The 15,113-nt window shown below is 40.4% G+C and overlaps 1 protein-coding gene across 3 annotated transcripts in view; it reads left to right on the top strand.

The window, feature by feature from the left end:
* The window catches only part of PRKAR2B (protein kinase cAMP-dependent type II regulatory subunit beta), a 90,988-nt gene extending 83,844 nt beyond the window's left edge, over positions 1-7,144 (top strand). The window contains exons 8-12 of one of the 3 annotated variants that reach the window (XR_003516328.2): positions 544-618; positions 2,907-2,972; positions 3,104-3,242; positions 5,205-5,796; positions 6,893-7,144. Coding sequence is in view for 1 of the 3 variants with exons in the window: in XM_027573009.2 (XP_027428810.1) it covers positions 544-618; positions 2,907-2,972; positions 3,104-3,242; positions 5,205-5,338 (414 nt within the window). In the remaining 2 variants the exon portion in view is untranslated. Of the gene's footprint in view, positions 1-543; positions 619-2,906; positions 2,973-3,103; positions 3,243-5,204 lie in introns of all 3 variants that reach the window. The other 2 variants (XR_003516327.2, XM_027573009.2) reach the window with 2 other exon arrangements.
* Positions 7,145-15,113: the final 7,969 nt, after the last annotated feature.

Genomic DNA, 15,113 nt, shown 5'->3' with positions numbered 1-15,113 from the left:
GCCTTCCCCACCTTCCTGTGTCTGGGCCACAAGCCTCAGGATTAGCACTGATTCATCTCCTGAAATTTCTCTCTGTTGGGTTGTCGGTACACGCCTGGTGGAGGTTTTGGCCACGTTACAGAACGCGTCTGAGGCAGCTGATCGTGTCTCGCGGCATCTCTTTTAACATGAAAGATCAGGGGCTGGACATGCACGTGCCTTCAGAGTTAGGCAGGTGTAACGTAAGGGAGCAGAGGAAGCCAGGGTGGGGTGTCAGCTAGACTCGGCGCCAGCGCCAGAGCGGTCGCCGAACCCCAGCCCGTTGTTGCTGTGTGCCATTTGTGTGGGCTGGGGGTTGCTGAGGCTCCTGATTGTTCATGAGAAGCTGAGAATTCAGGTGCACCTGAGGGAAATCTATTTTAAAATGCTGGCACTTAATACAACACACAAACAAAACCATGTGCTCTATTTATTTGGCCTCTAGGCTACCAATTTTTAACTTCTGAAACAGAAGTTTAGTCTGTTTAGTTTAGTCTGTTTAATCATATCTTTTTTTCACTGAAGGTTTCTGAACGCCTGAAAGTGGTGGATGTGATAGGCACCAAAGTATACAACGATGGAGAACAAATCATTGCTCAGGTATAGTGCTTTTTAGGTAATTCAGCTTAGGGTTATATTCCAAAAGGTTCTTCCATGAGGCCGATCTTGATAAATTTTTCATTTGTGTCTGTAATTAGCATGTAGTGGTGGATTAAATGAATATTACTTCTACCAAATGACCTCTTAAAAGTGGTTTGATTTACAGCCATTAAGCTATTTGAATATTTTTATTTATATAATTAACTCCTGATGAATATGTATTAAATCATCAGATGGATTTCTGGATAATTTTCTACTTGTACATGACATGAAATTTAAACGTATCTACAATAAGATGTCATTGACAATCAGAAAAAACAGGTGAGTGCATTCCTTGAGATAACATGGACCCAGAAGTTGCGCCGGGAGTTCTGCAGTTTTGCCTTTCAGGAGGCAGCTTCCTGGGGCTGCTCCCTGATAAAATTAATCAAGAACGGAACACACTGTACCGTGTACTGTATCAGCTTCCAGGCACGCAATGGGGGCTGATGTGCTGTTTCACCCCTGATGCTTCTCTGAGATCCCAGTTGGAACGGGTAGGAATACACACCTTGGTTACGACAGAACTGCCAAGAAGTAGGATTTATGAAGACAGTCGGAGTTCACAGATAAAGCAGATGGATGATAGGGCCCATATTTCTTAGTTACAGTTCTAAGCCCTGGGCGAATGATTTAAACAGATTTTAAGGTTCTCTGATTTTTGTATCACAACATTTATGCTGTATTATAATTTTAATCTAAAAGTATTGTCTTTTCTTTTGATATATGTGGAATAAGATGTAAGGTCTGTGAGCCTGAGGCAAGAATAATTGTTAGAAGGCAGACACACAAGTAAATCACAAGTCTCTCTCTCCTGTACACACATGTGCACACACAGATTATAGTCAGGGGTTGGAAGGAAGTGGAGTCAAATTAGAGAACAAGGCTGAGGTTCTACTATGGAAGTTGAAAAATAACCAACCACAGAGCACTTTTGACATGATTCTTTTTAGCCTTTTATTTTGAAATAATTACAGATGCATGGTAAATTGCAGTGATCATACAGAGGTCCCATGCCCTTCTCCCACTTTCTCCCGGTACCCCTGGTGTCATTGCATTATACACCATCATACCTACGATCCGACACTGGCACAACCCACAGACCCTGGTGTTGTCACTTCTACGTGCATTTAGAGCACGCTTTGAAAACAAAATTATCAGGTGCCTGGCTCACTTGGTTGGTAGAACGCGTGACTCTTGATCTCGGGGTTATGAGTTCGAGCCCCACAGTGGGCATAGAGATTATTTAAAAATAAAATCTGAAAAGACAATTACACAGCAGTCAACAGACGTATTATGATTTTAAACACTTGAAAATTTAACAGGAAGCTTTTATGATACAAAATAAGAGAAAGGAGATTATATGTATTAACCTTAGGGTTTATTGAAAGTATTTTTAGGTATTGTCTTTTAAGCATTTATAAATATCTGTTACATAAATCTAGACTCCACATTTTGGTGATGTATTCTGATACTGTGTTCCTTGGATTGTATGTACTAAAGAGTTTTAAAATTCCCAAGTTTCTCTAGAATCACTTTGAGAGGCTCAGAAAAGTCAGTATTTGATGTCATCCGTACTGCACTATTTAATTCAGGAGGTGTCATTGGAAATCAAGGCAGAGTTCACCCGAAAACAAAAAGAAGGGAAATCAGGGATGTAGTTAGAAATGGCAACACTTTCAGGAGCCTTTTTGAGGCCCCGAGGTGGAGTGGAGCATCAGTACAAATGTCACGGTCAGGGCCCCCATGAATTGCCTCCTGATAGGTCTGGTGGTTTTCTCCTCAAGTTTCTCCTCTTCGGGCCACCATGCTGATGCTTATCAGAGGATGAGACAGGGTGCGCATCTGAGCGCTTCTCGGGGAGCACGGGATTGGCTGGTGGAGCAGGAGGTGCTGGGACACAGCCCTGCCATCTCTGACTGTGGACATTGTCATACAGGCTGGAATTGGGGCCAAATTCTTACCTCCATATTTGCTGTATCTCCTTGGCTAGTTTAGCAAGAAGTGCCGCGGGAGAGAGTTTATTATTTCAGGTAATTTTACAAATGAGCTCCTTACTCTAGAATTGTTGATCACGGCCTCTCAGTGTAGACGGTGAGATAGTGTGTTCCTCTGGGCCCTGGCTTTTCGGGCAGATCATCCGTACAACGGAGCTGGGTTGATCTCAGGGCTACGAGAGGCAAAAAGGATTGCTGTCAGTGAAATCTGCATTCCCCCCGCCCCCCGCTGTTTTTGTTTCCTTCTTACAGGGAGATTTGGCGGATTCTTTTTTCATCGTAGAATCGGGTGAAGTGAAAATCACTATGAAAAGGAAGGTGAGTGTTGGCAAGTCCTTAAAAATCCATGTTAGCCATAGAGCAACAGGCTTCCTTTCTGATGCTCACCCTCAGGTTAACGGAGTCTTCATGAGGGGAGTCAAGGCTCACACCCTTCCTTACCTTGTCAGGGTAAATCAGAAGTGGAAGAGAATGGCGCCGTGGAAATCGCTCGGTGTTCTCGGGGACAGTACTTTGGAGAGCTGGCTCTGGTCACTAACAAACCTCGGGCAGCTTCCGCACACGCCATCGGGACTGTCAAATGTTTAGGTAGGAGTCACAGTGCCTCTCCTGCTTGCAGTTGGGATGCCTGCATTCCATGTGTTCATGGGGCTGTACCGATGATTGCACTGGGTCCCAAGTTTTATGGTCCCCACAAATGAGAACAAGGTCAAGATTCATGGCATTGTAGAATCCGTTTGTGGGAGCCCGTTTTTTCTCATACCTATTTTGTTCTTCCGTATGGGCGTGAGAGAACATCTTGTTTTAGTAAAGAATTCGGAGTATGGAGTTTTAGGTCTCATCGCTCAAGTAAAGTTTGTGTTCCCCAAAGAAAAGCCAGCCAGAACAGTATTTTTATAGCATTCATCAAGGTCTGTGGGCAAAGCCTGAAGGTCTGTGTGAACGCTTCCTCCTCCTAGTCCTACGGAAAGGAGGGTCGGGTTCATCCAATGCAGGACGGTTTTCTTTGCTGTCCAGCTGTTAATGATGCAGCATCACAAGTGCCACGTTCAGCTGGAACACCTCTATGTGCATCTGACACCTGACCTAGGAGAAAGAACCCGCTTGCATAGTGAGAAGTGAAACCCAGGAGGAGTCCATGTAGAGGACCCTGTAAGAAAATTGATTCCGCAGTAATTAGCCACTCTGTGTTCTCAGACCTGCAGGCATCTTCAGAATTCACTTCTTAGAGAAGTCGCTTTTTAAAAGGCTTTCAGTACGTATGATATTAATCAAGTGTTACACGTGGATGAAAGAGAAGGTAGGTAGAAACTGACAGGTAATTTTCCTGAGTACAGACAGGAAGGAGGAAGAGTAAAGGTGAAGTGAGTGAAACCGCGTTAATTTTTTTCTATAACAAACTTATTCACATTAAAGAAAATCTGAGAAATACAGAAAAGGGTAGGAAAAACTCAGTCACCCATACCACCACCACCACTACCCTGTGATCCTGTTCTAATTCCTTCTCATCTTTTTCTATTTGCATGGGTTTTCTGTTTTAAAGTTTTGTCAACTGCTTTTTTTTTTCATTCACTGTAGCTTTGTAGGCACTTGCTCATTTTATTTATCATTTAATCAAATTGTAACATATGAGGTAAACATACGCATTATAAGTTATTCAGTCATTTCCCACTGGCAAATATTTTGGGGGTTGGGGCTCCATATTTTGGGGGTGGGGGAGAGGTTTTGGGTCTGTGTGCATGTGCTCTTTTCCCATATATAGGATTTTTCCTTAGCAGTGTTCTCAGGAGTACGCTTTCTTTCTATGGTGTTCGAGGTATACTGCCAGCTCTTTGGTCTGTCCTAATTTACATGCTACCAGCAATACGAGAACGTCCACTGCCTCTATTCTTGTGAACATTGTCTTTTGCACCTTTGCAAATTTGAGAGGCAAAAAAACCATTTTTTTTTAATTTGGATTTCTGTGGTAGAGAGTGTGTTATTTTCCACGTGTATATTACAAATTGAGTTCTTAAAAATGCAGGAGACAGGCAGAGAAAGTGACAGACCCCATATATTTAGAAGTGGACAAAAGCATTTTGGCCACCATGTTGAATTGACTAGCAATAGGATAAACGAGTAAACATTACAAAAGGTAACCCTGGGTCTTTACAGCACAGCATTTTAAACCCTGAGAAGGGAAAACAGTAGAGGAAAAAATCCCTTGCCACCTTTAAGGAGTTCATATTATTGAAGTGGTGACATCAAAACTAATTTATTTTAAAATTCCAAGGCCTTGCCGTAACAGCCCTTCATTTTTTTCTTACTATAGACCAGGAGCCTCCCACCTGACCTAGCATTGCGCAATCAGATTATCAAGGGAACGCTGGCTGTTTACTTTCTGAGATGGATCATTTTTATCCTTACGCCCTTTTCTTGCATTTGATAAATATCTAAAAATACCATTGCATTATTGGCACCTGCAGAATGGGCATCGTAAATGACTTTGGAATTTTTCAGATTTGCAAAGAATGTTAAATTTGTTTTTCTTTTATTCTCCCCTTTTCTTAGCTATGGATGTGCAGGCGTTTGAAAGGCTTTTGGGACCTTGCATGGAAATTATGAAAAGGAACATTGCCACCTATGAAGAACAATTAGTTGCTCTGTTTGGAACTAACATGGATATTGTTGAACCCACTGCATGAAGCAAAAGTATGGACAAGACCCATAGTGACAAAATTACACAGTAGTGGTTAGTCCACTGAGAATGTGTTTGTGTAGATGCCAAGCATTTTCTGTGATTTCAGGTTTTTTTCCTTTTTTACATTTACAATGTATCCGTAAACAGAGTAGTGATTTAATACTCAATAGGCTTTACCATCACTTTCTAAAGAGTAGGTCAAAAAAATACTGACATACTGATGAGATGACTTTGTACTCCACAAAATTATGATTTGAGTGAAAGATTTATTCAGATGATTGTAATATACTGAAAGTATCTGTGTGTAAGAAGATAATTAAAGGATGCTGCCGTGGGTGATACGTGTTCATTTGGACTTCCCCGGATTGCTGTGTTAGTGAGTGTGCCCGTGAAAAGGGACCCTGGCAGTGACTCATGCTGGACAGCCTTGCATCACATTCTTTTTACAACTCACTATATATAGTAAGTACAGTTTTAACCATTTTTGTTTTCTCAAGTTTTTCTGGCTTGATAAGTTATGTGCTGGCCTTGGACTACGGTAAAATGGTAGAACACATCATATGCAATTTTCAAACCTTTTCTATTTTTGCAATAAAGTACATTCTGACTTCTTTGGCATAATGTCAGTAACCTCCGTACTCCAGTGGTTTTAAGGACAGGCAATGTAGTCATTATGATAATAGGGAAGAGTCTTTTTTAGATGAGAGATCATTGACACAGTTTCCTCATAAAGCATATATCTGCTTCCTTTTTCCATTTTGTAGTTCTCTGTACTCTTTAAAAAAAGTTTGAGTTCGACATGTAATGTCACAAATAGTTTTTTTAAATGCTATTTAAACTTGTCTTCTAGAAGTCAGAGATCTTACATATGCAAAAAAAAAAAAAAGACCTCTCCTATACCAAAAATATTTTGGGGTCCTTATCAACATGCCCACAGGATATTTCTCTGTTCTTCACTAGGTGTACATAATATGATCCTTTGCAGACATCTGCTCCCATGGGTTTCCTTTAAGGTGGTAGAAATAAATTTTTATGAGCAAAACCATATATAAAGATAAAAGGAATTTCTGCCCCATCCAATTAGGCCTTGCCATTTGTGTTAATGTAGACTCAAAAGTGCAGGATGAACTTAACTGAATATCAGATTTTCATTGATAATATGTTTATTATTCTGCCACATAAGATGAATTACATTTAACCAAAGCAGTATTATTCTTAACATGATTTCTAGGCCCACATGACCCCAGTGTCTGGAGAGATTAGTTCTAACCAGTTGTTCACTTTTAAATGAGCCCATTGCATTTTGGGAAACAGGTTTTACAGAAATACAAACCTGGGTAAAAATATTCTGTGGCTCTTATAGTGTGATGTTATTAGAGAATGTTTATGGTCTTACATATATAATGAAAATATGGTTAAAATGTTCATCAAGTAATGTACATATAAAAATTATGTAAAGTATAACTTAACCACATTTTAGAACACTGTTTAACAATTTTGCAAACTTTCTTGTAGGAAGAGAGCTTACGACATGAAGATGACTTGTTTTCTATTTCAGATTTCATTTTAAAAGCCAGGTCTGTTAAAAAAGAAAAAAACCACAAAGAACCCCCAGATTCCTGGCTCATCATTCTCTTTTTCAAGATACCTTGTTGCATAAGCTGATTATTAACTATTCATGGAGTAGCAAATAAATGCCTGTTTAATAAAGAACTCTGACCAAGGCTGTAAATGCCAGTTACATTATTTTCAGTATTGTTGGTTATATTTAAATTTACCTTATAATAAAGCACACTTTTATAATAAAATGTTTTTAATGAAGTTTGGGTTTTTTTTTTTGTTTTTGGTTTTGTTTTGTTTCACTTGTTTCTGTCTTGGGATTTGGACGGTGCATATTGTACTATGTGAGAAGCAGGACAGACAGGGGGTACATGTGAAAGCTGCCCCCCCCCCCGGGGCCTAATGCAACAAGGGAGTATAGTACTTTATGGCAATAGGGATTTACAGATTTTAACTATTAGTCATATGTGATCTAAACAATTGCGGTATGCTGCAGACTAACTTGGCCATGTAGGTTCACCAAAGAGTGTGAGTGACTAGGGAATTTACATGTTGAAGCATCTAATTAAAACACCTCACATTTGACTTGTAGATACGGATGTCATCATTCAATCACAAACCAAGATTCTTTACTCTTGGAAGATTCTCCATTGAAGTGTCATTCAAGGATACACTCCGTGTAGCTACAAATTATTCTGGAAGAACCTTCTATTAACACAAGTGCTTCTTGTTTTATATGGTGTTGTGTGTGTGTGTGTTCTGCACATCACTATGAACTAGGGCTTGCTGCCTATATTGTAACAAACAGTGTCTGCGACACAAGTTGGGTGAGCATGCTTGGCTTACTGTTAGAAACTACCAGGCCATTTAAAATGTGTAGAAATGCTGCAAGGGAGGCATGGGACATGAAGTAAGGGACTCTGGATTTGATTGAAATATGTCCCATTAAGTGCCAAGTCCTTTTCCTTTTTAAAGCATCTTGAAGATACTGATCTAGTTTTCCTAATTTTCTCAAGCAATGTTTTATTTATAACAAGGAATGACCCATGGCATTCTTTTTTAAAAATCATTTAAATTCAATTAACATATTATTGGTTTCAGAGGTAGAGGTCAGTGATTTATCAGTCTCCTATACACCCAGTGCTCATTACATCCCGTATCCTCAATGTCCATCACCCAGTTACCCCGTCCCTCCACCCCCACCCCTCCAGCAACCCTCAGTTTGTTTCCCATGATCAAGAGTCTCATGGTTTGCCTCGCTCTCCGATTTCATCTTGTTTTATTTTTTCCTCTCATCCCCTATGAGCCTCTGTTTTGTTTCTTTAATTCCACCTATGAGTGAGATCGTATGACAATTGTCTTTTTCTGACTTATTTGGCTTGGCATAATACCCTCAGTTCCATCCATGTCGTTGCAAATGGCACGACCTATATGGCATTCTTAAAACGTCATGTGTAAGCCCAGAGGGGTAAGTAATACATCTGGATAAGCCATGGCTTTGTTAAATAACTAAACAAGGAATTCTAGTATCTGAATAAAATGTTAATACCAAAGGGAGAAATGGAATTATTCACGCATAAGGGAGAAAGAATAACAAGGAATGCTGGCTTCTGAAATTAAGAGAGTGTGAAGTGCAGCCTGATGCTGAATATCAGAATTTTGACCAAAACAAATTGGATTAGGAGTTGAGACAACACTGCCTGCTCCAGGATATTTTTAAAGGCAGCAAAACTGGTTGAGCAACTGAAACTATATAGTTGTTAGTCTTACCAGGTACTTAAAAAAAACAGACCTTAAAAGTATAATGAATTATGGAAACAGTACTAAGTTTACCAGGTATTGGCAGAGGTCTTGTGTGCCCAACAATAACTATGGGAGCTTAGATCAATTCAGTGTGTGTAAATGAGGAGAGTCGGTGACTTCGCCCAAATCAGTTACGTGGTGAGTCCATGGCAGAACTCGCAGGCAACTGAGATCTCGGTTTCCTGTGCAGTTCTTGCTCTCATATGTTTTCCCCATTTGAGCCTATAGAGAAATCTGTATCAGGTTTACAGTGCAGATAGACTCTTGAGAAGAAAACTTTATTTGACCAACAGATCTGGGTCTTTTGTCCCTTTTTATGCTGTAAGTTTATAAATCTAAAATCGCCTAAGAAATCCTGAAGATGCATGTAACGTTTACGTTTGGGAGATGTAATGAAGTATGCTGTGGAAGTAACTGTCGGCACCATAAAAACGAAATGACACTTACTAGATAGGTGGTTATCCCCAGATTCAACCACAGCCTGAGCCTTGCTACCCTCCCTAAATCCCTCCCAAAGTGTACTGCAAATTGTATATATATGAAATGTTTTGTTAGTATCGATTATAATTGAGATGTTACAGTAAGTAAATGAAGTTTTACTCTCCCCTGCAAAAAGAAGAAAATGAGGTTTTTTCCAGAGGGCCAGAGAAGGTTTTAAGTGGAAGCCGGAAATGTACTCAAATGACAAAAGCAGCCTTGGCTCCCGACCTCAGCAACCCAGAAGCAAAACCCTAAGTGTTTTCTGATTAACATGGAAAAAAAAGTTTACAAAGTAGAACCCTTGAATGAGCAGTAAAGATGACCCGTCAAAAATCTTGGATAAATTTGCTTCTGGTCGCTGATTTTCCATCTTCGTCCTAATTGGAAACCTACCTAGATCCTGCTGAGGAACAAGAGAATAAACGGTCTCCCGAAAACTCGGCCTCTTTGAGGCCACTCCTTTCCATAAGGACTGTATTCTTGAAATGTATACAAATGACATGTTTTAAAGCCAAATTATTTTAGAAGCGATGCTATAAAAACATCTTTGGCAAATTTTTTGTGATTGCTCCTTAAATTAGCTGAACTTAAACAGCCTCCACATGTTTACTACTACGGCGCATTGTGATATGCTGTGGAACTTGAAGGAGTTGGAAGTGGATTCCAAGAATCTTGTTTGCCTTTGTGTGAGGGAGGTGAATGAGAATAGCGCTTACCTTGTAAGAAGATGAGAATGCCCTAGAGCCGTGATGAATGTTCACACATGGAAAGCCCGTGGAAGCTTGCTCATAGTCTGCGATCAAAACAGCACATGACATACAGCATAACACGTAACACGCTATCCTCCTAAGAAAGTTCATGCGGCTTATTTCCTCCTAACTTCTCATTCATTTGTTGAGCAGGCACCTGTTGACTGAGTGCTCAGACAAAATATGCATAGGAGGCGGTGGCGGGGAAGGAGGAGGTAAAGTTGGTAAATGTTGGGGGGGCAGCAAATGGAAACAAAATATTAAGTGTAGTCACAGTGTGATAAGAGCTCTGTACGTATTATTCCTGTGGTTTTAGTTGCTTTTTATCAGACTCGCCTCTAAAATGAGGTACTTTTGACTGGCAACTAAAAGAAAATACATAGATGAGGGCCTAAAATAACAGACACGAGGAGAAAATATGTGGGAGTTTGTGTTAAATGGTTCAGATAATGGGAATGGTCTAGAAAACTTGCAATGGAAGACATGAGAACAGTCATTTGAAAGATGAAAACCCTATTTCTGCTTCTTAATTTTACAAACAAAGTAGGATTAAGTCAAATTTTTTGTTGCCTTTTCTAAATGCTCACATTTTCATGAATACCAAATTGGGCAACTAACAAAAACGTTTTGAGGGCTATTGAGGCCACAAAGCATAGTGCCCTCTGAGTCCTGAGGACACCCAAGTTTATTTTTGTCCACCTGGATCTCCTGAACTCCTCATAGATTCAGCTGCTTTTAGGAACTCTGTACCTAAATTTCTTGCTTGCACAGAAAACTCATGATCTAAAGTTGAACCCACCCTTTCCTTCTCCCAGTCCTCAAGTCTGTTCTTTCCAACATTCCCCACCTCAGCAATGGCATCGACATACCACTAATAGCCACTCACAGGTAATCTCTGCACCCAAGGTGGAGCTCAAACCCACAACCCTGAGATCAAGAGACGCATGCTCCACTGACAGAGCCAGCCAGCAACCCCCCCCTTCTTTATTCCCCTTTTCCTTTTCCCCTTGGTTCTTCCTCCTAAAGGTGATTGTGTTAAGACACCCAACATACCAACCACTGAAGAAAGCCCTTGCTTTATGGTCATCTGAGTAAAATTTAAACTCGTAGTAGAATCAAGAATTACAAGTACAACAAACATATTACTCATTTCTAAAATGGCACTCATCATTAGCTCCCAGGCATTCTCTTACAATTTGAGTATACCTGAGTACTTGGAATTAGTTATAAAATTAACTTATTTTAAAGTATAGTACATACATGGAAGGATATCTGTAAGATTTCTCATGCTCTACCAACTGAGCTAGCCGGGCGCCTAGATTTTAAATAATCTACCAAAAGAGAGACTATCTGAAAAGTTGGGGCACTACTTTCAACCATATGTGTGTTCCATTTCCTAGTTTTAGTACAGATGGTCCCCAGCTTAGGATGGTTTGACTCACAATTTTTCGACTCCACGATGGTGCGAAAGCAATGTGCGTTCAGTAGAAACTGTACTTTGAATTTTGATCTTTTCCCAGGCTAGTGATATGCAGGAGGACAATCCTCTCATGATGCTGGGCAGGGCAGCCAGCTCCCCATCAGCCACACGAGCAGGGGGGTCAACAACCCATACCCATACACTTACAGCCATTCTGTTTTTCACTTTCAGGAGAGTGTTTAGTAAATTACATGAGATGTTCTACACTTCATTATACTATACAATAGCCTTTGTGTTAGATGATTTTGCCCAACTGTCAGCTAATGTAAGTGTTCTGAGCAAGGTAGGCTCTGCTGAGCTGTGAAGTTCTGTAGGTTAGGTGTGTGTTGTTGTTTTAAAGATTTTATTTATTTGACAGAGAGAGATCACAAGTAGGCAGAGCGGCAGGGAGAGGGAGAAGCAGGTTCCCCACTGAGCAGAGAGCCTGATGAGGGGCTCGATCCCAGGACCCACGGATCACAACCTGAGCCAAAGGCAGACACTTAACCAACTGAGCCACCCAGGTGCCCCTGTAGGTTAGGTGTGCTAAGTGCATTTTCAACTTGCGATAATTTTCAACTTATTTTTTTTTTTAAAGATTTTATTTATTTATTCATGAGAGACAGAGAGAGAGAGAGAGAGAGAAGCAGAGGGAGAAACAGGCTCCCAAGGAGCAGGAAGCCCGATGCGGGACTCGATCCCAGGACCCTGGGATCATGACCTGAGCCGAAGGCAGACGCCTAACCATCTGAGCCACCCAGGCGCCCTAATTTTCAACTTATGATGGGTTTATTGGACATAACCCCATTGTAAGTTGAGGAGGATCTGTACTTGGTTTGAGTGAATTCCTTTTTATCAATTTGAACAGGGATATTCTCAATATGTAAGCAATACCATGTACTTGAACTTAATCTTGTTTAGTCCAGCAAAGGAGTCATTGGTGTGCCAAATGTAACGGAATTGAGGCAGAAATATTGTTTAATTTTACCCCAGATAGGATTTATCTTTTTTTACTACCTTTAACAAATCAGCACTTCATGTTTCTTTATGAAAACAGAAGTTTATGTGTTGACATGTTCTTAATTATATCTGCTTTAGTGAAAGAGTAGAATTTGCATACATTAAGATTTTCAAGGAGATCTTACTAGTTTTTTACTTTGATCTTTGCTCTGGGTTATGAGTTGGCTGGTTTTGTTAGTCACCCAAGAATTAATGATGATGATACACCTGTTAAATATACATGAGGTACTAATACTGTCATTTAGCTTCCCAGGAAAGTCAAAAGACAGGACTAATTGTCCATTTTAAAGGTGTATAGATTTCAATACTGATATTTAATCAGTTGTGACTGAAATAGAATTTTACTCCCCAATGACTTAGACAAAAATTAAAATATGTGAAAAGATTTTATATCTTTGTAGCAAAGTGGTCAAATAATGGGAACTAAATATTTTGAATGAGTGAATGGAAAAACTTTACAGGGCTATTAAAAGGTAATTATTTATAATAATGTACGATATCTTGATCTGAAGTTGAAATTATTCTTACCATCATAGTGTTGACCAGTAAAGAATATCTCCAGTAAGGCTTTTAGTAAGAACTTTCAAATACAAAACGTTTTAAAATAAGGTAAGGTTCAGGGGTGTCTGGTGGCTCAGTTGGTTAAGCCTCTGACTCTTGATCTCAGCTCAGGTCATGATCTCAGGGTCATGAGTTCAAGCCCTGAGTTAGGTGTGGAGCCTACTTTAAAATAAACAAATAAATAAATAAAATGAGGTAAGGTTCTAACCCTAAAAGCAGGTCTCCTGGTTTACGCAATGAATAGGGGAAAGGAGTGGCTCAAGCTGTTGAGGGCTCATTTTTTGGGGGGAAGGAAAGCTTTTCAGTTTCCTGGTGGGCATGAAACATAAATATTTCAAATGTAAATGATTAGGTAAATTTCACAATTTTTTCTTTTTGTCAAAAAATGACACACTGGAGAGGCAGCACAGCAATCCTCCACTGTAAGGGGGGAAAAAAGGAAGACAAAAAAGGAAACAAAATAACAGGGTCACAGTCTACTTTCTTTTTTGGATCCCTCTACTAATCTCTAAAAGATAATACATTCAAATCCTGTCCTTTTCCGTCAGTGAAAAATTTAGGCATTTTGTTGGCTCTCAATTATTTTTAGGAAAAAATTACAATGTTACTATTTGTGAATACGAGAAGTAAATCTTTGATCCTATGGTAGGGAGAACTATTTTAAAATAATTTCACTTCAAGGCTTCAAACAGGAAACCCCTAAAAGAATTGGAAAACTTGTTTTAACCCATGAGAGTTGTTTGGGATTTGATTTGTTACATGGCTTTCCCGGAGATTTAACAACTCAAGAAATGTACCCGGGGGGAGGGGGGAGCTTGTTAAAGGAATAATCAGTTATGGTCAAAGCCTCTTTTCAGTAGTTTGACTATTGATTTCTAACTAAGGTAAGTTTTCCCCTTAATTTTAAGCATACACATAGTGATCTAAAGATATAAAATCTGAAGCATAGCTTAAATGATTAAACGTTAAAGGTTCAAAGGAAAAAAAGCTTAATAATGCCTTTGTAATGTGAATGGTAAAAACATCAATTATAGACTCGGTGGACTGTGATGGACAGCCATGTTCAAAGTGAAGGTACCTATAAAGCCAAAGGAGCCACCCTCCTCCGGTGAGTCAGAGTATTAGCAACTTAAGGAGGAACTCCTAGTGGCAACGAAGTGGAAAGACATTCTTCTCTCTTTCATCAATGGGAAGTCGTCTGGAGGGGAACACTGGTTAACAAAAACTCACCAAAGACACTTAGATAATGATTCACTAATTCAGTTTAAGTCACACATTATACTATTTACTTTAACGAGCAAGCTGGTCAATATGGAAAATACCGCATTGACTTGACTCAGTCTCTAAGTCAATAGTAATCGTCCACCCCTTACAGCTTTGTAAATTCTCCAGACCCTGAACTTTTATTTCAGTGTTCATCCCCGAGCCTCTCAGTGCCTGGCACGTAGCCGGCATTCAACACATCTTGGGTGAACTGATCAAAGCTGGCAAAGAAACCCTCTCAAGTTGCTGTCCGGGGGGTGGCCAGGCAAGGCTGAGGACAAAGGAATTCAAGTTCTTCCCACTGGAGCCCAACATCACCTTTATTATCCCCATAATGCCCGGGGCTGTGATTTGTGGGTGACTGGGTCCCTCGCGAGGCTGCACTGCTTCCGCTTGTGCAGTCATCTCCTTCCCCTCGCACTAAAACAATACCTTGGCCTCCTGCCAAACTTCGAGCAGAGAGCGACTGTGGCTGTTTATGGTCCGAAATGGGTGCTGAAAGAGACTGGGGCTCTCCGAGCGCTAAGAGAGGCCCAGAGGAAGAGAAGAGGCCAAAGCTTTAAAACACTCCCTTCCTCCGCCCCCTCCCTTTTGTCCCAGACACCAAAACAAACGAGCTGATACACGTGTCCCTATGACTCTTGTTTACTATCAAGACAGCGCTGTGCAAGTACCTCCGGGATATGTAGTCCAACCGGTTCCTCTTGCCTGCAGTTTCCCAGAACAGAGCAAGGCTGAGACTACGAACCCACAATCCATTTCGGGGGCAAAGTTTGGCTTGGGTCCCCGGAGTCTCGGCAGCAATCCAATCCGAAGCGCTCACTCTTGTGATTGACAGACCGTCTTCTCCAGTGAACACAACACAAAAGTCAATACAAGCCCGC

This window comes from Zalophus californianus, chromosome 12 (assembly GCF_009762305.2).
Source record: "Zalophus californianus isolate mZalCal1 chromosome 12, mZalCal1.pri.v2, whole genome shotgun sequence".
Lineage (NCBI taxonomy): Eukaryota > Metazoa > Chordata > Mammalia > Carnivora > Otariidae > Zalophus > Zalophus californianus.
Note: the sequence above shows the minus strand (reverse complement) of the source record. Positions and strands in the feature narration are given on the sequence as shown.